The sequence below is a fragment of the Rhincodon typus genome, chromosome 36 (assembly GCF_021869965.1).
Source record: "Rhincodon typus isolate 14 chromosome 36, sRhiTyp1.1, whole genome shotgun sequence".
NCBI lineage: Eukaryota > Metazoa > Chordata > Chondrichthyes > Orectolobiformes > Rhincodontidae > Rhincodon > Rhincodon typus.
In genome coordinates this window covers 1,860,538-1,881,500 of record NC_063367.1, presented here as the reverse complement: position 1 = coordinate 1,881,500, position 20,963 = coordinate 1,860,538, and the positions used below count along the sequence as shown (strand labels likewise).

Here is a 20,963-nt window from a genome sequence, read left to right as displayed (position 1 = left end):
TCATAGAATTCCTACAGTGCAGTTCAGCTGCAGCTGCCAGTTTGCTGCACGGAGTGCCTGGAGCTGTGGATGAACTCACTATGGAGCATCCATGAAGCAAAGAATGTAGTGGATAGCACATTTAGCAAGTTTGCCGCATCACCAGTTAAGGACTACAGAGAATAGTTGGGTGACCACCAGGAAATGAGTAAGCACGGGCAGGCAGTGCAGGAGTCCCGTGTGTCCATTTCCCCCTTAAAAAGATGTACTGTTTTGGATGCTGTTGTGGGGGATAGGCCCTCCGGGGAAAGCAGCAACCAGATCAATGGCCCCAAGACTGATACTGTTGTACAGCAGGGATGGTCAGGCTGGCAGTAGTGATAGGGGATTCTATAGTTGAGGGCTCGGGCAGACGTTTCTGTGGGCGTGAGCAAGATTCCAGGATGGTATGTTGCCTCTGTGGTGCCAGGGTCAAGGATGTCTCTGAGTGGGCACAGATATTTTGAAAGGAGAGGGTGAGGAACCAGAGGTTGAGGTCCATATTGGTACTAAAGACATAGGCAGAAAGAACCATGAGGTCCTGCAAAGGGAGTTCAGGGAGTTAGGAAGAAAGTTGAAAAGCAGGACCTCTAGGGCTGTAATCTCAGGAATACTTTCTTTGCTATGTGTCAGTGAAGGCAGAAAGAGGAAGGTAACCATTATTTAGCTGTACTAAGACATTGTGTAGGTGGAAGGGCTTCAGATTTGTGGATCATCAGGATGTCTTCTGGAACCTAAACTGGAGGGGCACAAAATATCCTGGCAGGGAGGTTTTGCTGATGCCACTCAGGAGTGTTTACATTTGTGTGGTGGGAACCAGAGTAGTAGGTCAATGAAGAACACACGGAGAAGTTACTGAACACAGCAGGACTGACGGTCTGAGGTGTATTTGTTTTAATGTGAGAAATATGACAGGTAAGGCAGATGAACTGAGAGCTTGGATTAATTTATATATAATTATGATTCTGTAGCTACTACAGAGACTTGGTTGATGGAGGGACAAGACTGTAAGATTAATGTTCTGGGATTTAGATATTTCAAGTGAGAGGGATGTAAAAGAGGTGGGGGAGTTGTGTTACTGATAAGAGAGGCTATCACAGCTGTACTGATGGAGGACACCTTGGAGAACTGATCCAACAAGGCGAAATGCGTAGAGCTCAGGACAAGGAAGGGTGCATTCACTTTGATGGGATTGCACTACAGGCCTCCCAACAGCCAGCGGGTGATAAAGGAACAGATATGTAGACAGATTCTGGAAAAATGTGAAAACAAAAGGGCTATTATGGTGCAGAACTTCTTCAGACACATATTCCCCTCCTCTCCCTTGTCCGCCTTCCGCAGGGACCATTCCCTCTGGGACACCCTGGTCCACATCTCCTTCACCCCCAACACATCCCCACAGCCCTGCAGCACCTTCCCCTGTAACCAGCGAAGGTGCAACACCTGCCCATTTACCTCCTCCCTTCCCAGTTTCCAAGGGCCCAAACATACCTTCCAGGTGAAGCAACACTTCACCTGCACTTCCCAGAATCTGGTCTACTGCATTCGCTGCGCACAATGTGGTCTCCTCTACATTGGGGAAACGAAGCATGGATTTGGCGACCATTTTGCAGAGCATCTACGTTCTGCTCGCAAAAAATACCCTGAACTACCTGTTGCCTGCCACTTTAACACACCACCCTGCTCCGTGGCCAACATCTCTGCCTTTGGCTTGCTGTAGTGTTCCAGCGAAACCCAACGCAAGCTGGAGGAACAAAACCTCATTTTCTGCTTGGGGACCCTACAGCCCTCTGGACTCAATATTGAGTTCCATAATTTTAGGGCCTAAACTCTCCCATGTCCCAGTGCCACACCCCACACACCGGGCCTTGTTACTACATAGCCTGCCATTACACATCCCCTGTTGTTAGTCACTAACAGTCCCCATTAACAACTATTCACCCTCCCAGCCTGATTGTTAGCAACTCCTTTGTCTACCCAACTGTTTTTCTCTCTCTTTGCGCTCTATCCTATCATTTACTCCCTACCCCACCCACCTCCCTATTTTCTGCATATAAACTGACGTTTTCCCAGCCACTATCAGTTCTGAGGAAGGGTCACCGGACCCGAAGCCTTCACAGATGCTGCCAGACCTGCTGAGCTTTTCCAGCAACTTTGTTTTTGTTCCAGGGCTATTATGGTGGGTGATTTCAACTTCGCTTGTATTGACTGAAACTCCCTTAGTGCCAGGGGCTTGAATGGGAAGAAGGGTGTTGTTTGATGTGTCCTAGATTTTTTTTGAAACAATATATAGATAGTTCATGTGGAGGAAGGGCCGTACCAGACTTGGTATCTGGAATTGCACCAAGCTAGGTGATCAAAATTTCAGTGGGGAAGCATTCCGGAACAGTGACTGTAAATTCTGTAAGTTTTAAGTTGTATGTGGATAAGGATAAAGTGATCCTTGGGTGAAAGTGCTAAGTTGTGGGATGGCTAACTACCACAATATTAGGCAAAAAACTCGGGACTGTAGATTGGGAGTGGCTGTTTGAGGATTAAATCCATATCTGGAATGTGGGAATCTTTTAAAGGCCTGCTGATTTGTATTCAGGATCAGCATGTTCTGGTGAAAATGATGGACAAGTATGGAAAGATTTGGGAACCTTGGATAACCGGAGAAATTGAGAGCTTAATCAAAAAGAGAAATGAGGCATACATAAGAGTTAGGGAACTGAAAACAGACAGAGCCCTCGAAGAATACTTAGATAGCAGGAAAGAAGTCAAACAAGGAATTCCAAGGACTTAAAGGGCCATGAAATGTCCTTGGCATACAGGATTAAGGAAAATCACAAGGCATTTTATGCATACAAGGAGCAACAGTGTACCTGGAGAAAGGGTAGGTCCACTCAAGGAAAAGGAGGGAATTTTTGCATGGACCAGCAGAAGTAGGTGAGGTCCTTAATGAATACTTACATTGTATTCACAAAAAGATGGACATAGTGGATGATGAGTCTCAGCAGCAGTATGTGATTTTCTAGGTCATGTTAATGTGAAAAAGGTGGTGGTCTTGGGTGTTTTGAAAAGCATTAAAGTAGACAAGTCCCCAGGACCTGATGGGATCCATCACAAAATCCTGAGGGAGTCAGGCAGAGGAAATTTCTGGGGCCTTGTGTGCAGCCTTTGTATCCTCTTTAGTCACAAGAGAGGCCCCAGAGGACTAGAGAATAGCCAATGTTGTTCCTTTGTTTAAGAAAGGCAACAGGGATAATCTGGGAAATTACAGGCTGATGAGCCTTATGTCAGTGGTTGGGAAATTATTGGAGAAGATTTTTAGGGTTAGAATTTACACACAGTTGGAAAAATGTGGACTCACTTGCAATAGGCAGCATGGCTTTATGTGGGGAAGGTCATGTCTCTCAAACTTGATTGAGTTTTTTGAGAAAGTGACAAAGATGATTTACCGCAGGGCAGTAAATGTTATCTACGTGGACTTTAGCAAGGCCTTTGACAAGGTCTCTCATGTCCCGTTGACGCAAAAGGTGAACTCGTGGGATCCGCAGTGAGTGGATACAGAACTGACTTAATCATAGAAGACAGAGTAGTGTCAGAAGGGTGTTTTTCTGACTGGAGATCTGTGACTGGTGGTGTTATAAAGGATCAGTGATGGGGGCCCCTATGGTTTGTGAAATACGTAAATGATTTGGAGGAGAATGTAGGTGGCCAAACGAATGTGTTTGCAGATGACACAAAAACTGGGGGAGCTGCAGATCGTGTGGAGGATTGCCAGAGCATACGGCGGAACATAGATAGGTTGGAGACTTGGACAGCTAAATGGCAGATGCAGTTTAATCCAGGAAAATGCGAGGCAATGCATTTTGGAAGATTTAATGCAAGAGGGAAGTATTCAGTATATAACAGAACTATATCATAGCATCATCATATAGGGGGATCTAGGCATACAAGTCCACAGTTCCCTGAAAGTGGCAACACAAGTGGGTAAGGTGGTCAAGAAGACATATGGGTTGCTTGCTTTCATCATTTGGGGCATTGAGTTTAAAAGTGAGCAAGTCATGTTGCAGCTGTACAGAACTTTAATTAGGCCACTTTTGGAATATTGTGTGCAGTTCTGATTGCCACATTCCCAGGAGGATGTAGAGGCTTTGGAGAGGTACAGAATCAGTTTTCCAGGATGTTGCCTAGTTTGGAAATTATTAGCTATGAGGAGAGATTTGACAAACTTGGTTTGTTTTCACTTGAAAATTGACCTGATGGAAGTTTACAAAATTCCGAGATATGGTTAGAGTAGGTTTCAAATCTTTTTCCCAGGATAGAAATTACTAGGGGACAGGTAAAGGGTTAAAGTTTAAAGGACGTGTGAGAGGCAGGTTTTTTACATTGAGGGTGGTAAGTTCCTGGAATACACTGCTAGAAGTGGTAGTGGAGGCGGATACAATCACAATGTTTAAGAGGCATCTTGACAGAAATAGGAATTGACGATATGCACCGTGTAGAGACATTAGGTTTTTAGTTTAGAAAGGCATCATGTGTTTTCACAGTCATGGTGGGCTGAAGGGCCTGTTCCTGTGCTGTACTGTTCTTGGTCTTTGTTTAAGGGTTATGGGGAGAAGGCAGAAGAATAGGGCTGAGAAACATATCAACCATGACTGAATGGTGGAACAGACTCGATGGGCCAAATAGCCTAATTCTGCTCCTATATTTAGGGTCTTATGAAACCAGTGCAGTGTCAGGGTGGTCCACAGCATAATCTCCTAGGTGGTAAAGATGTTGTTTTAACTACCTAATGTTTCCTGAATAACTATCCAGGTAAATCATTTCTAAAATCTCCAATTCTAGCTCAGCAAGGGGAACTTTATTGAAGGGTTCCAGATGCTACGTACTTGCCCATCAGACATTGACATTTTCCAGGCAATTTCTGCATGGTTATTGAGGGACCCCGACATGTATCCTGACCACCCAAAGATCAGACGATCCAGGCTATGCTCTTTGAGTTCTTAAAATTCTATCTATTTCATCGAACTTTGATCAGTCTACATAGAAGCATTAAAAACATAAGCACGGGAGGCCAATCAGCCCGTTGTGCTCATACCTTCCGAGAACAGACGATGCAGCCCAATCTCACTTTCTAACTCTTGGTTTTTGCCCTATTGGTTGCAGAATTTCCAATGTATTTCCAAACATTTTTAAACGTGAGAGGGTTTCTACCTCAACTATTCTTTCAGTCAGTGAATTCTAGACCTCCTCCTCAGTCTGGGTGAAAACATTTCTCCTCAACTTGAATCCTTCTATCAATTACTTTAAATCAAATCTTTGCCCCCGGTCATTGTCTTCTTATCAGATGGAAATAGGTGTTTCCTCTCCAGTCTATCTAGTCCCCTCAGAATTTTGACTGCCTCAATAAAATCTCCCTTCGACCTCCTGCAAACGGAGTAAACCTAGCTTATCCAACTTTCCAATGAATTTCTCAGTTTCTGGCAACATCCTCATCCATCTCTTCTACACCTTTTCTAATGTCTTTCCTATAATGTTGTATCCAGAGTTGTAAATCCTGTAGTATTTTACACTATTGTAGCATAACCTCTCTCTGAACCCTCTCTTTGAATCCCTTTACTTCCTGAGTTGCACCCTATTGTGAACCTTACATTTAGCCTGTCTGTTGCAATACCTTTCTCTGGGAACTTACTGCATAGCACTACCATCTGGGTGCAAACAGTTTACCTAAGTTTCTCTTCTAAAATCCTCACTTTTTGTTTGTGTCTCGGGTATTCAAACAAGTGCTCAGAGAGAAAGAGAAAGGGAAAAAAAATGGGAGAAGAGACAAATGGACTGCTGATGGTAGTAAGCTGGTAATAACTAGGAGAGGAGTAAATGCTGAATGGGTATTAATGGAAAGTAGGAATGGTTCAAAACGGGTTGTTTATGCTGGGAGCAACCCATACAGCAAAGGACCTGTCAACTATTCATAGTCACTCAGCATTTGCTTCTCTCCCAGCTCACTATCAGCTATCCCTTTTTCTGCTACCTTTTTTTTCTGTCTCTCTGGATACCATCTCAATCTAAACATCTCACTTAGCCCTATCACCAGCTGCTTTTAGTTTTGAATAAAGGTCACTAGACTTAACATTAACTCTGTTTTCTCTCCACAGGTGTGGTCAGACCTGCTGAGTTTTTCCAGCACTTTGTTTTGGTTGCACTTTTATACCTCAGATCTGCCAGTTATTTTGAAGTTTTGTTTAATCTTTCCTTCATTCATCTCTTTTCCCAGTATTATTGTGATAATTCTCATGAATGTTCAAATGACCTTATATTTATTGTCATGCTTATTAATCGAGTAATCCAGAGACATCAGACTAGAAAACAAATGGAAGCACTTCTACCACAAATCTAGATATAACTGTTGAAATTAAAAGATTTGTCTTCAAAAGAAATTGGAGCTCATAACAAGTTGTAAGTGGTCTCAAACTCGATTAATCATACTTTGTAACCATTTACGTTTTTTCACGCATCAAAAACCTGTCTTTATTATATATTCCCTGTTAGAATTTACAAAGCCCAGAGAAAAACCTTGTGTGCTTATGATATTAGGGCAGGGTAACTGAGTGAAGATTATGTACATCTAACCATTGACATTTTTTCTGTCTGTAATACAGAACAGCTGTCAAAATTGGTTCCCAATGAATGCCCTCATTTGGTCCTCCAAGGAATTGCTGGACCACTGGCAGCAGCCACAGCATCTACACTTACCAACCCAATGGATGTGGTCAGGGCTAGGGTTCAGGTGAGAAGACCTGTTAAAAATGATAATTTTTTGCATATTAGTGTTACTAGGAGGGCCAATGCTTATTTTCCATAGTTGTCCATGAGAAGTGCTACAGCCTATTTGCCGAAAAGTGAAGGTCCAAGCATTTTGACCTAACAATGAGAGGGAAGGATGATTAAGGTCATCATTAATGTGTAACATGTAGTAGAACCTGACAGGTTTCCAAGCACATACTGTCCTCACCCTTCTAGGTAGTAGCAGTTATGTTTTTGAAAGGTGCTGTTGAAGGAACCTAGATGAGTCATTGCAGCGCTGATGATGGAGGAGGGAGTGACTGTTGAAGATAAATGATGAGCTGTTTTGCCTTGGAACACCAACTCCACCAATGTCTTAAAATGCAATTTTGTTCTTGCAGGAAAGCTACTGAACTCAAGGGGTTTTAAGACATTTTAATATACTGATAATTAATCTCTCCTGTCAACTTATTGAGGAAATACACAAACAATGCTGAGCTGTATAGGTCAGCAAGACTCTGTTTAACCCCAATTTGTGCAGTTTTCTAATCACAGACAAAGGTATAATTAAAGTGTCATTCTTAGTTAAGAAAGTAAAACTTATTCAGAGCTTCTCATCTGTTTCCTATAGTTTAGTTCCTTATTGTCTTCTGATCAGGTACAGGTTATTGTGGACGTGACATTTACCATTAGAAAGACAAAGTTTAATAGAATAAAACCTGTTCAGCTGGCTCTGCAGATACCGTGAACAAGAACGTTTTGTTGCAACCTATTTCTGTATAACACTTTATGACATTGCTCAAATGTCCTGTTAGCTTCTAGGCTTTTACGTTTGTTTTCGTATTTAGGGCAGAAACACTGTACACAACGTTTCACTAATATTTAAAACATGCCTTTTTCAAAAAAAAACAAACTTGCTGAATGCTTGTGAAATACGGCACAAAATATTACAACAAGCTTAATTTGAGCATGTTCAGAGGCATCTTTGGGTCACCTCCATGAACCTGCACTCTGCTTACAGGAAGCCTGTATGACGGATAAAGTGCAGCATTTTGTGGCCTTGATGCTCTGACCTATATTCCCTGCAAATATAGTCCCAGATTTTGTCCTGTGCTGTTAGTCAAACTTAATTCCAGGAGAAAGGATGCTATAGGGTGTGGACTGGGGAGATGGAGAATAGAACAGCGCTGCTATCATAAATAAAACAAAATATTGTACTGTGGAAATCTGGTTTTTCTTTAAAAGTGCTGGGTAGAGTCAATAGGTCTGGCAGCATCTGTGGAAAGAGAAAAACAAAGTTTCAAGTTGAATGTGACCAGGTTGGCACTGGCAACATTTGAATGTTCATATCAGCAGCAGGAGTAGGCCATTCATCCCTGTTCTGCCATTCAGCCCTGTTCCACCATTCAGTAGGATCTGATTGTAACCATAAACCTACATTCCTACCTACCCCTGACAACCTGTTTCCCTCTTGCTTAATAAGCATCTTCCTCTGCCTCAACAATATTCAAAGACTCCACTTCCACCACATTTTCAGGAAGAAATTTCCATAGATTTGTGTCCAATGAGAAAACTTTCACTTCCTTTCTTTTTATTAATGGCAAACCCTCATGTTTAAACAGTAGCCCCTAGTTACAGATTCTCCCACAAGGGGAAATGTCCTCCTCGATTCACCCTGTCAAGACCCTTCGCGATCTTATGTGTCAATGAAATTATCTCTTACTCTCCTAAACTCCAGTAGAGTCAAGCCTGGGCTAAAGTTAGCTCCGAAGGCAACACATCCATTCCAGGTATTAGTGTGGTAAACCTCTGAACTGTCCCCAATGCATCCTTCCTTAAATAAGGTGACCAATACTGTATGCAGTACTCCAGATGTGGTCTCACCAATGCCCTGTATAATTGAGGCATAATCGCCTACTTTTGTATTCACTTCACAGTGGATTCAACTATAACATTCTATTAGCTTTCCTCATAATTCTTCTGCCTGTTTGCTCTCTCTTGATAATCTTGTTGAGAGTTTCAAATGATCTAATTTTCATGATTGACACAGACTTGTGGGGAGAAGATGGGTGAGCTCATTGACCATTATTATTCATGAAGATTTAATAAATTACGGTATTTAGGCAGTGTGTTTGCCAAGTGACTTTAAACATAGACACATCAACAGTTTGATTCAAATATAAATGGAAGAGGGCAAGCAGAATTTGAAAGTGGCAGACTGAAAATATCTAAGCACAGCCATTGTCCAATTCATAAAACACAATACTTGAGTAAGAGATTTGTCACAAGGCATTAATGTAGAGAGATCAGGTAGCCATGAACTCTCAATCATCCACTCCCTGTACCACTGGTCTGTATTATGTACTGTCTGCAGGATGTACTGCAGAAACCTTTTAACAGCATCTCTCGTATAAATACTCATCAACTCCTAGAAGGGTAATGATACCAGATACATGGGAGCACCAGAGTCATAGAGATTTTACAGCATGGAAAAAGGCCCATTGTTTCCACACTGATTGTCAAACATCCATCTTTTATATTCCCTTTTTCCAGCGTTTGACCTGTAGTTTTGTATGCTGTGGCATTTCAAGTGTTTATTTAAATAGTTCTCAAATATCTTGACGGTTCCTGCCTCTACCACTTTAGACAGCAAGTTCCACATACCCTCAACCCTCTAGGTGAAAATAGTATTTCCTTATTGACACCTCTACTAAGGGAAAAAGTTTTCTCCCTATCTACCCTATATCCCTCGCAACTTTTGTACACTTCAATAAGATCCCGTTGGCCCTCTCTGCCCTCAGCAAAGCAACCCCAGTCTATCTAGCCTGTCTTCATAATTAAATCGCTTTCAGCCCAGGCAACATTTTGATGAAACTTTTCTACACCCGAGTGTAATCACATCCTTCCTGCAGTGTAGCGACTAGAAGTGCCCACATAACTCTTGCTGTGGCCTAACTAACATTATATACAGCTCCAACATAACTTCCTTGCTTTAGTATTCAATGCCTTTACTAATAAAGGCAAATATCTCATTTACCTTTTTAACCATCTTATCTGCTTGTGCTACCTTCAAGAATCTGTGACCAGGAGCACCGAGGTTCCTCTGATGCTCTGTACTTCCTAGGGTCTTACTATTAATGTGTACTCCCTTGTCTTGTTTGTACTTCCAAACGGATCACCTCACACTTCTCAGGATTAAATTCCATCTGGCACTGTTCTATATCTATCACTATCTATATTGTCCTGCAGTCTAAGGCATTTCTCAACATTATTTACCGCACCATCAACTTTTATGTCTTCTGCACACTTACTGATCGTACTTCTTACATTCACGTCTAAATCATAATGTACACGACAAATAGTATGAGTCCCAGCACTGAACCCTGTGGGGTGCCACTGGACACAGGGTTCCAAATGCAAAAACACTCTTCAACCATCACTCTGTGCTTCTTGCTACTAGGTCGCTTTTGGATCCAATTTGGTAATTTGCCCTAGATCATCTTAATCAGTCTGCCATTTGAGACATTTGTCAAAAGCCTTGCTGAAGTCCATGTGGACTACATCAACTGCACTACTTTCAACTGCACACCTAGTGACCTTGAAATATTCAATCAAGTTTGTTAGGCATGATCTCCCCTTTATAAAGACAAGCTGACAATCCTTGATTAACCCTTGTCTCTCCAAGTGGGGATTAATTCTGTTCCTCAGAAATATTTCCAGTAGTTTTCATATCACAGGTTTTAGCGACCCTGACTCAATGCTAATTCATTCAAGTATATTACAGTTGCTGTTCCTGATTTCTATAGCCTATATTGTCATAGATCATACAGCATGGAAACAGAGTTTTGGGTCCAACCAGTTCATGCCAACCATAATCCCAACTTAAACTAGTCCCACCTGCCTGCTCCTGGCCCATACCCCTCCAAGCCTTTCCTATTCATGAACTTATCCAAATGTCTTTTAAATGTTGTAATTGTACTTGCGTCCACCACTTCCTGTGGAAGTTCATTCCACATGCGAACCACCCTCCATGTAAAAAGTTTGCCCTTTTCTCCACTTAACTTAAAAATGTGCCCCCTAGTCTTGATATCCCCCGTCGTATGGAATACACAACTACCATTAACTCTATCCATACCTCTCATTATTTTACAAACTTCTATAAGGTCACCTCTCAACCTCCTATGCTCTAGTGAAAAAAGTCCCAGTCTACCCAGCTTTTCTTTATAATTCAAACCTTCCATACCTGGCAACATGCTGGTAAATCTCTTTTGAACCCTCTCCAGCTTAATAATATTTCTCCTATAACTCCTTCTCTACAGGGAATAAAAATACAGAGTACTTATTTAAAACCTGAGCTTGTCTTCCAGCTGCACACAGATTACACTCTAATGGGTTCTTCTCTTTCATTGGTTATTCTCTTGCCACTAATATATTTAGAAATTTCCTTTGGATTTTCCTTAATGTTACCCATTGTGTTTTTTAGGTTCCCTCTTCACTCTCCTGATTTTCTTTTCAAAATGAAACGCTGTACTTTCTATTCTCCTCTAGAGTATACACTGGCATCTATCATAAGCTTTCTTTTTCCCTTACTTATCTTGTACATCAGTATACATCCAAGGTTCTCTGGACTTGTTCGTCTCACCTTTCACCATTTATGGGAACATGTTGGTCATGAACACACACTATTACCCTTTTGAATGAATCCCACTACTCTGCTATGGATTTTCCTGCATCTGGCTGCTCCACGTCTACTTTGGCAACATCCGTTTTTATCTTATTAAAGTACCTGAATTCAATATCTTTATTATCAGTTCATCTCTGTCCTCATCCATAATTAGCTAAAATCTTACTGAATTATGGTCATTGTTACCAAATGTCCTCCCACTGCCACATCTTCCACTTGCTGAGCTTTGTTCCCTAAAATTAGGTCCAACATCATGTCCAATAGGACATTCTATGTGCTAGCTTAAAAAGCTTTTCTGGATACATTATAAGAATTCCACCCCCATAAGTCTGTCACACTCACATTTTGTCTAACTCAGTTAATATTGAGGGAGTTGAAACTCCCTACTCTTATTATCTTATTATTTTTAAACTTTCCTGAGATTTGCCCACATGTACTTTTCTATCTGTCCCTGACTGAAGGTCCAGAGTACACGTACAGCAAAATAACTACCCATTTTTTTTCAATTATAACCATTCAGCCTTATTTAAGGAACATTCTAAGATTCCATCCCTCCTTACTGCAGTAGTTGACTCTTTGAGTTCCCTCTCAAGCCCAACACTTTCCTGACTTGGAACTATATCCCCAATCTTTCCCTACACTGGCTCAAAATCCTAGAATTCCCTATCAGCACTATGTGTGTGCACCTACATCTAATGGATTGCAGCGGTTTTAGAAGGCAGCTCACGCTAGTGAGGAGGCAGTTAGAGTAGGCAGTAAATGATCTTGCCACCATATCCATATCCCAAGAAATAATTTGAAAATAAATCATTGTCTATATCACCCCGAAAGTATTATTTCTATTTTGTTTGTCACCCAAGCTGAGAAAAGGAGGGAGCCTGTGAAAGAGAAACTAGGGAGATTTCCGAGCTTTATAAGCTGAATGAAGGTTAAATGTTTACTTTCCCTGGGAAAAGAGGCTAATTTGGGATAATGGTTAAATATTACTATGTTTCTCTCATTGTATAAATAAATTCTTCATAACTAAGGAATGAGTAACATGAGAGCCAAGTGACAGACAGATCTCGTAGTAACTTAAATGTTCAATATCCAACCTCAAAATAACTTGATACCAAATCTAAATTTGATCAAGGTGAACTTGTGGGATGGGAGGGAGAAGATGTGATAATGAATAGAGAACAAAGTCAGGGCAATCCACACTTAGAAAGACACCAGGTTTTTTTCCTGATTACAGTAATTTGCTTATTATCTTTCATCTCTGCTGTTTCAGGTGGGGGGAAGGGCCTCGATAATTGGAGCTTTTGAGCAACTTCTAAGAGAAGAAGGTCTGTTGGGCCTGACCAAGGGATTGTCAGCACGCATCTTATCCTCTGCTCCAGCAACTCTCCTCTTGGTGATTGGTTACGAAACACTGAAAAAAATAAGTTTGAGGCAAGAGCTAGTGGAATCTCGACACTGGTAGCTGCCTTTGAGCTAGGATCTAATTGCAACAAACAGATGCAAGTTTCTACAGTGGCTATTAATGCATAGTTATAAAAGTTTGGTCACCTTGTACGTGAACATACTGTCTGAAATTTTAAACTTCAGTGATGATGCAGGTACCGCATTAAGGCAAAGGACCTTATTCTAAAAATTACCTTTCTGTTTTTTGGTTTAAGAGTATTAATTATGGAAACATCTGGCAGTCCATTGATAGATTTTGACTTTAAAAGCTTGGGATTTGTTGGAGAAGATTTTAAGTTGCATTACATAAGGCTGCTGCACTACCTGTAAGACTGGTGCTGATAGAAGTTGGTAATGAGTTTAGGAGATTTCTTGGCACGAAATGCCAGCATATTGGTCTGAGTGAAATTGCTGCACTTGTAGCCTCCCTACTATATCAATGAAAGTAGGCTAAAGCTGCATTTACACTATAAGCCAGGAACAGAATGGATTACCCTTTGAGGTTGTTATACAATTTGAAGCACTGGCTTGTGCAGACTCCTCAAAGTTCATTTCGTTGCTCTGTTTACACAGATATTTTAGAGGCTAAAACTGGTGTTTAAATGCCTCACAGTGTTATTCAAGCACCTCGGATCACTTTTACTTTAAAGGCCAGAATAGACTCTGTGTGTTTAATGAAAATTAATTTATATTTATTTGATGGTTCGTAATGTACTTGTGAGTAACTGTATTAGCTTTATAAAGCTTTTGCTTCTGACAGCTACAAATCAAAACAAAATGGCAGCTTCAGTATGTCTCATTCACGTTTTACAGAGACAGTCAGGACCAGGTCTAATTTGCAGGTGACACAAGTCACTGAACAGGGGTCATTGGACCAGAGCTGTAATTGAGACCCCATTTTAAAAGACACATTTTGTCCTTTTTATTCTCATTATAAATTCCAGTGCTAATATTTATAATGGGAAGTACCTGTCACATGGTAATTATACTTTCCTGTCGGTGCTCAAAATTACATAGAATTAACAGAACAGAAGCACATCATTCTGCCCAACAGTGCCTATGTTTCACACAAACGTCCTCCCACTGAATCTTCATCTCACCCTGTCAACATCCCCATATTCTTTGTCTCACATATAACTACCTAGCTCCCCATAAAAGCAGAAAATGTGACCTTGTTACAGAGAAGCCTACAATAGTAAAATGAAGAGATGAACAAAGCCTAACAGTTTTAATTGATCTTCCCTGCAATTGCACACAGGGTGTGATGAGAAAGTATAGTCTGAGGAGCAAGAATACTGGATAGGGGAATAAATGGTTTAGACCAATGCAGACAGAATTCAGTCCCTATTTTAAAGTCATATGACCTCATTCCTTATTTTTCTAATTGAATCATAAATTTCTCTCTATATATTTATAAGGGTAACTGTCTTTGGAAAAATAGTTCCCAGTTCTTCCTCCTCTCTGTGAATCATACAGCACAAAATGAGGCCTTTCAGTGCATTGAGTCTATGCCAACTCTTTGAAAGCATTATCCAATTAGTCCTACTCTCCCAACTCCCACTTTTTCCCCAAAGGTCTGCAATTTTTTTTTTTTTTCTTTCCAAGTATTTAATTTCTTTAGGAAGTTATGATTAAGTCTGGTTTCACCACTCTTGCAAACCGTACATTCCATATATTAACAACTCCCTGTGTTTTAAGATAACAGCTTCTAGTATCTCCTCTGGTCTGTTGCCAAGTACATTAAACCCGGTTACTGAAGAAAAGAAGAACTATCAAAACCAAATCAAAACTATCAAAAGATATGAACAGTATCTAATCTTTCCCTTAATCTTCACTGCTCCCAGAACAACCTCAACTTCTCTAACCTCTCCATGAAACTGATGGCCCTCACCTTTGGTGGTAAATCCTCTTTGTACTCTAAGGCTGTGATACCTGAAATTTGGCGCCCAGAGTTGAACAATATACTGCAGCTAAGGCCTAACCTGTTAGAAGACACCATGCACGATAAATCTACTCTGATAATAGTCTGTTTACCTCCCTCTGTAGCCTCCTCTAGCCCCAGATTCCTCTGACATATCTGCCTTCCTCCTGTTCTAGCCTCTTTTTTTATTCCCAGTTTCTTTGCTCTATCACAGTTGATGTTGCCACCCTAACCTATCTTTTCAGATATTTGTTCAAGCCTATCACTTTGATCGCTCCTTCTGTGCTGAATGTTAATTTTTTTTTGTCTTGTCTACTGTCCTGCAAGGTCCCCTAGTTTGGATTTATAACATTTAAAGATGTTATTTAAATGCAGCTGTTTTGCATTTGCCACCGCAACCTAGGTGAGAAGGTATAAATAGCATAGGCAGTTCCCATTATGAATGTGGGAAAATTAACACTATCGGAGAATTTCAGGAAGTGCACAGGATATAGGAAAATGGTGAGCAGGGAAAGGAACAGCTGGCCTATTGAGCTTGTCCCACACTCTTGACAGCTGGAGAACTGTAGTTAAATGCTTTCTATTGGGCCATTCTCCCTATCATGTACTCTCTGATGCCTTATGCTCCCTGATGCCCCACCCTACTTAATACCCACCCTCCCATCATCACTGACACCCACTGTCCCTAATGCTCCATCCCGTCCCTACTTTCCCAAGCTCCCCCATCACCCAACCCTCACCAAACCCTAGACCCACTGCCATGTTCTTTCCTGGGAAACATGAGAAACAGCTAAGGGCGAATAATGAAAGTATAATGACCCAATCCTCACCAATCTGTCAAACTGAAACAATCAATCTATAGGGTATGCATTTCAGCTGTTGTTATTTTATAGGCCTCTACTTGGATGCCTCCAAGTCTATGCTGCTCCAAAGTTAAAAACAAGTTTGAATTGCTATTACCAGAATGACTAAGGCTCTTTGAAGTAGAAATAATACTTGTAGCTCTCATCTGAACCTTTTCAAAGAGCAGTCTCACCATCTGTGCGCACCAAAACTGGACAGAGTAATTTCAATGTGATCTAACCAGTAACCTGTTCAGCCTTTTAGATCTTCCCCAAGACAGCTCTAAGCTTATTATATTATCACAAAGTCAATTTATCTTAAGAGATAGTATATGAGGGTGTCTATTCAGTCTGATGCCATTACAGTTCAAACATTCACTGAACGCTGTCTTTCGTATGGTCTACTAGCATTAAACAAAATGTACTGTAGATGGCATGCAAATCGATCATCGAATCTTTGAAAAATTCCTCCAAAAGTGGGTGTTAACTTGTATGCTGAGTATAAAAGTGAAGAGTGGCAGTGGGTGTTTGGCATCTTTGTCATTGTCTACTCTGTGTAGGTGTGTTTTAAGTACCCACACATCTTTGCAATGTATTGCCTGCTTAATCCTTTATGCCCAGTGGTATGGTACAGGAAGTAAAATGCCCATTTACAAACACAAACAACATGCGTATTAGGATGAGGAGGAGGCCATTCAGCTGCTCTAACCTGCTCGACCATTTGCTAAGATAATGGCTGATCTGATTGTATCCTCAACTCCACTTTTCTGCCTATCCCCAACAATGTTAGACCCTCTTGTTAGTCAAGAATCTATTCACCACTGTTTAAAAGGTATTCAAAGATCTACCTCCACTATCCTCCAGGGAAGAGAGTTCCACAGCTTTGCAACCCTCAAAGAGACAGAATTTCCTAATTCGCATTTAATTGGGAGACCCATTATTTTTAAACTATCACTGGTTTTAGTCACTCGTCCTCAAGGGAAATCATCCTTTCAGTATTTGTCTTCTCAGATCCCCTCAAGATCTTGTATGTTTCAATAAGATTACCTTTCCTCCTTCTAAACGCCAAAGGTCACAGGCCCAAATTGCCCAAACTTTCCTCATAATATAACCCGCAATCCAGGTATCAGGAAAGTGAACCCTCTCTGATCTGTATTAAACATACTTGTATCCTTTCTTAAATAATGAGACTAAAAATGTACACCATGCTCCAAATGTTGCCACACTGCTTTCTCTATCCGGCTGTAGCCAAACATTCCCCCTTTCATAGTCCATTCCCCTCACAATAAATAATGACATTCCATTATCTACCTAATCACTTGCCATACCTGCAAGGTAATGATCTATGATTCATGTACCAGAACACCCAAATACCTCTGTATGTCTATGATCTCTCACAAATTCATTGAATTGTTGCTTTTCTATTTTTTTAGCCATAGTGAACGAGTTGATATTTTCCAACAACATTGTACTCCATCTATCAAGTTTTTTTGATTGTTCACTTCACCTATCTATGTTCCTTTGCAGACTTCATATGTCTTCGAAATCTGCTTTCCTACCGATCTTTGTCTAATCAGATAATTTAGTAATTTTACATTTGGCCCCATCATCCAAGTCCTTTATATTGATACTAAATAGTTAAGGCTCCTGCTTGTGACAAGCCATTTGTTGCACCTTACAACCTAAAATAAATTCATTCATGCCTATCCTCTGTTTCCTGTTATCCAACCAATCCTCTACGAATGCTAATAAGTTAGTTCCTACTCCATTAACTCTTATTTTGCCTAGTAATCTTTAACATGGCATCTTACCTTCTGGAATTCAAAGTAACATACATCAACTGTGTCCCTTTTATCAATGTGTGTGTTGCTTCCTCAAATAACTAATAAATCAGTCAAACATGATTTCCCTTTAATAAAGCCACGCTGACACTGCCTGATTGCATTAAGATTTTCTGCTAATAATAATAATAGATTCCAGCATTTTGCCAAAGTAAATTGACTGAGTATTGTTACCTGCTTTCTGTCTCCTTCTGTCCTTGTGTACAATTGCTATTTTCCAAGCTGATGTGATCATTCCAGAATCTACAGAATTTTGTAAAATAAAAAGCAATGCATCTACTATCTCAATTAACAACCTAGGATGAAGACCAACAGGACTTGTCAGCTTTTAGTTCTAGTAATTTTCTCCGTACCTTTTTCCTCGTGATTGTAATTGTTTTAATTTTGCTCCCTTTGCGTTCTGGTTCATCATCAGAACTCTGAAAAGTCACCATACTCAAAATGTTAATTCTGCTTTGTTCACACAGAGGCTGCCAGGCCTGCTATGTTCCACCAGCAATTTCTGTTTTTGTTTCTTTTCATGCTGTAATGTTTCTTGCTAACTTTCTTTCCTTTTCTTAGTTTCTCGCTATTTATTAATCTTCTAGTCATCCTTTGGGGTCTTTATATTCTGTCCAGTCTTCAGACCTACAACTCATCTTCGTGAAATTATATGCTTTCTATTTAAGGTACAGACACAATGGGCCAAAATAGGACAGTAGTAGGCCATTCATGACCCCCGAGCCTGCTTCACCATTCAACGTGATTCCCCTACTGATCATGAATCTATCTATCTCGGCCTTAAATATACACAAGGTCTCACAAATGCCTTCTTGTGCACTGTTATGATTCTGTGATATTATCTTTAACTTATTTAATTAGTCGCAATGGTGCATTATTTCCCTTCTTACTGGAATGTATATTTTCTGAGTATTCTGAAATATCTCCTTTAATGTCTGCCATTATGTCTCTGCTGATTTATCCTTTAACCTGGCTTCCTAGTTCACTTTAGCTAGCTCTCCTCTCTATGCTCTCATTATTACTTTATTTAAGTTGAAAACATTAGTATTAAGTCTACTTGTCAAATCTATTTGTAGATTAAAATCCTGATTATCTTAAAACCTTTCACACAAAAGCATGTTATTTCTTCGCCATGTATCACATGCTGGAACATAGTTGCTGTTAGCTCTATAAACCACTCCGACAAGTAACTTCTGACCTTTACAGTTTCACGTCTCTACCCAAACTGATTCCACAACTTGATCTCCAGAACTAAGGATCTCTCTCCCCTTCTGTCTCTGGACTGATGCCATATTAATTAGCAGAGCTACCTTTCCACCCCTATTCAGCTTTCTGCCTTTCCTAAATGTTATGAGGTTGTTGACTTGCTCATCGAGCTGGCTTGTTCTCGTTCAGACATTTCGTCACCATGCTAGATGATGTCATCAGTGGAGCCTCCAATGATGCGGTGTTATTCTACTCCACTTGGAATTTATACTGTTTGGCCTGTTATAGTGAGTAGTGTCATTTCCAGTTTTAATCTATATGGGTTTGTATTTGAAGTCCAATTCTACGGGTTTGTTGATTGCATTATGGGTGGAGAACCATGCCTGTAGGAATTCCCGTTCGTGTCTATAACTGTAGTAGCCCAAGCCAAACATAGACACGCACGGGAATTCTTAGAGGCATGGTTCTCCACCTGTAATGCAGTTAACAAACACATAGAATTACACCCCATTACAGACCAGAAATGACACTACTCATCTTAACAGACCAAACAGTATAAGTTCCAAGCAGAGTAGAATAACACCGCTTTATCGAAGGCTCCACTGATGATGTCACCTAGCATGGTGACGAAATGTCTCAACAAGAACAAGCCAGCTCAGTGAGCAAGTCAACAACTTCACCCACAACCTGAGCTGCAGATCTTCGCCAAAACTTTCCTAAATGTCATGTGCCATTGAATATTCAGATCATAATCTCTTCTATCTTGTAGGCATGTTCTTGTAGCCATGTCTCTCCAATGACTATCAGATTATACATATTTACTTCTACTTGCAGTTAGTTCATCTGCTTTGTTACGAATGCTATGTGTATTTAGATATAGCACGTTTAACTCTGTCATTCTACAGTTTGATTTTACTGTTGGGCTATTAGGTTTGTATACTCTGTTCCTTCTTGTCATGTTCTGATCACTATTTCCCTTACTGCTACCTCTCTCTTCTCCATTGAGTTATGGAATCTTCCCAAGCTTGATCCTTCACCCCCATTATTGAGTTTTAAACCCCCTCTACTGCCCTTGATATATGATTTGTCAAATCCCAACACAGTTAAAATAAAGGTCATCCCAATGATGCAAATCCATTTGTTCCAACACGGTTCAGGTAAAGGCCATCCAAACGGTGCATGTCCATTTGTGGGGTGAAGTATAGAGGCTGACCACTATTGCAAGTGCAGATGTCATGGTTAAAAAGAGGGGTCAGCTGGGGACTACTAGGCTAACATCATTATTGGGAAGCTGATTGATGGGTTTCTAAGAAATGTCGTTAGCAAGGATGAATTTTAAGACTACGGGGCATATTTTTAAGGCGAGAGGAGAGAAATTACATGCAAATACATGCAAAAATATGATTTTTGGGTGTAAGGAGCGGGGTTATCTTGTGTGTCAACTTGACTGCCACACCACAATTTATTACTTACAAAATAAAGCAAGATTCAAAATCAAGTTAACTTTTATGACTACTGTTTCACACGGTCTAATTTTCCAGCATTTCTGCGTCAAATCATTAATAAAAACAGTGAACTATAGCAGGCCCAACATCAATTTCTGCAGAACTAATAACTTGACTGCAGATTGTCTCTTAATTGCCAGTTTTTAAATACTCTAATTCCCACTCACGCTCAATATGTTCTTGCAAACTTAAAGTGAAGTGTGTTGAAACATCTTTCTGAAAGTCCGAGTAAGCAGTATAAATCAAATGAGCCATATCTACCAATGAGCAACGATTTTTAAAAAAAACTCAAGCGAGCTTGTGTGATGTGACCTTTTTTCCAGAAGCTGTTCCCTGTGTCTTTAACGGTCCTTTCTCTTCTCACTGGCATGGAAACAGACCCTTCGGGTCCATGCTGAACATAATCCCAAACTGAACTAATCCCACCTGCCTACTCCTGGCCCATATCCCTCCAAATCTTTCCTATTCATATACTTATCTAAGTGTTTTTTAAACATAACTCTGCCTGTATCCACCACTTCCCTAGGAAGTTCATTCCACATGCAAACTACCCTCTGTAAAAAGAAATTACCCCAGAGATAGTAGGAGCTACAGATACTGGAGAATCTGAGATAACAAGATGTAGAGCTGGATGAACACAGCAGGCCAAGCAGCATCAGAGGAGCAGGAAAGCTGACATTTTGGGGTAGACCTAGGCCCGAAACGTCAGCTTTCCTGCTCCTCTGATGCTGC

At 40.6% G+C, this 20,963-nt stretch overlaps 1 protein-coding gene across 2 annotated transcripts in view; it reads left to right on the top strand.

The window, feature by feature from the left end:
* The window catches only part of LOC109921546 (solute carrier family 25 member 44), a 92,755-nt gene that overhangs the window by 12,843 nt on the left and 58,949 nt on the right, over window positions 1-20,963 (top strand). The window contains exons 3-4 of one of the 2 annotated variants that reach the window (XM_048617103.1): window positions 6,666-6,793; window positions 12,744-18,952. In XM_048617103.1, coding sequence (XP_048473060.1) covers window positions 6,666-6,793; window positions 12,744-12,935 — 320 coding nt within the window. In that variant the 3' untranslated portion in view covers window positions 12,936-18,952. Of the gene's footprint in view, window positions 1-6,665; window positions 6,794-12,743; window positions 18,953-20,963 lie in introns of those variants that run through there. The other variant, XM_048617104.1, reaches the window with a different exon arrangement.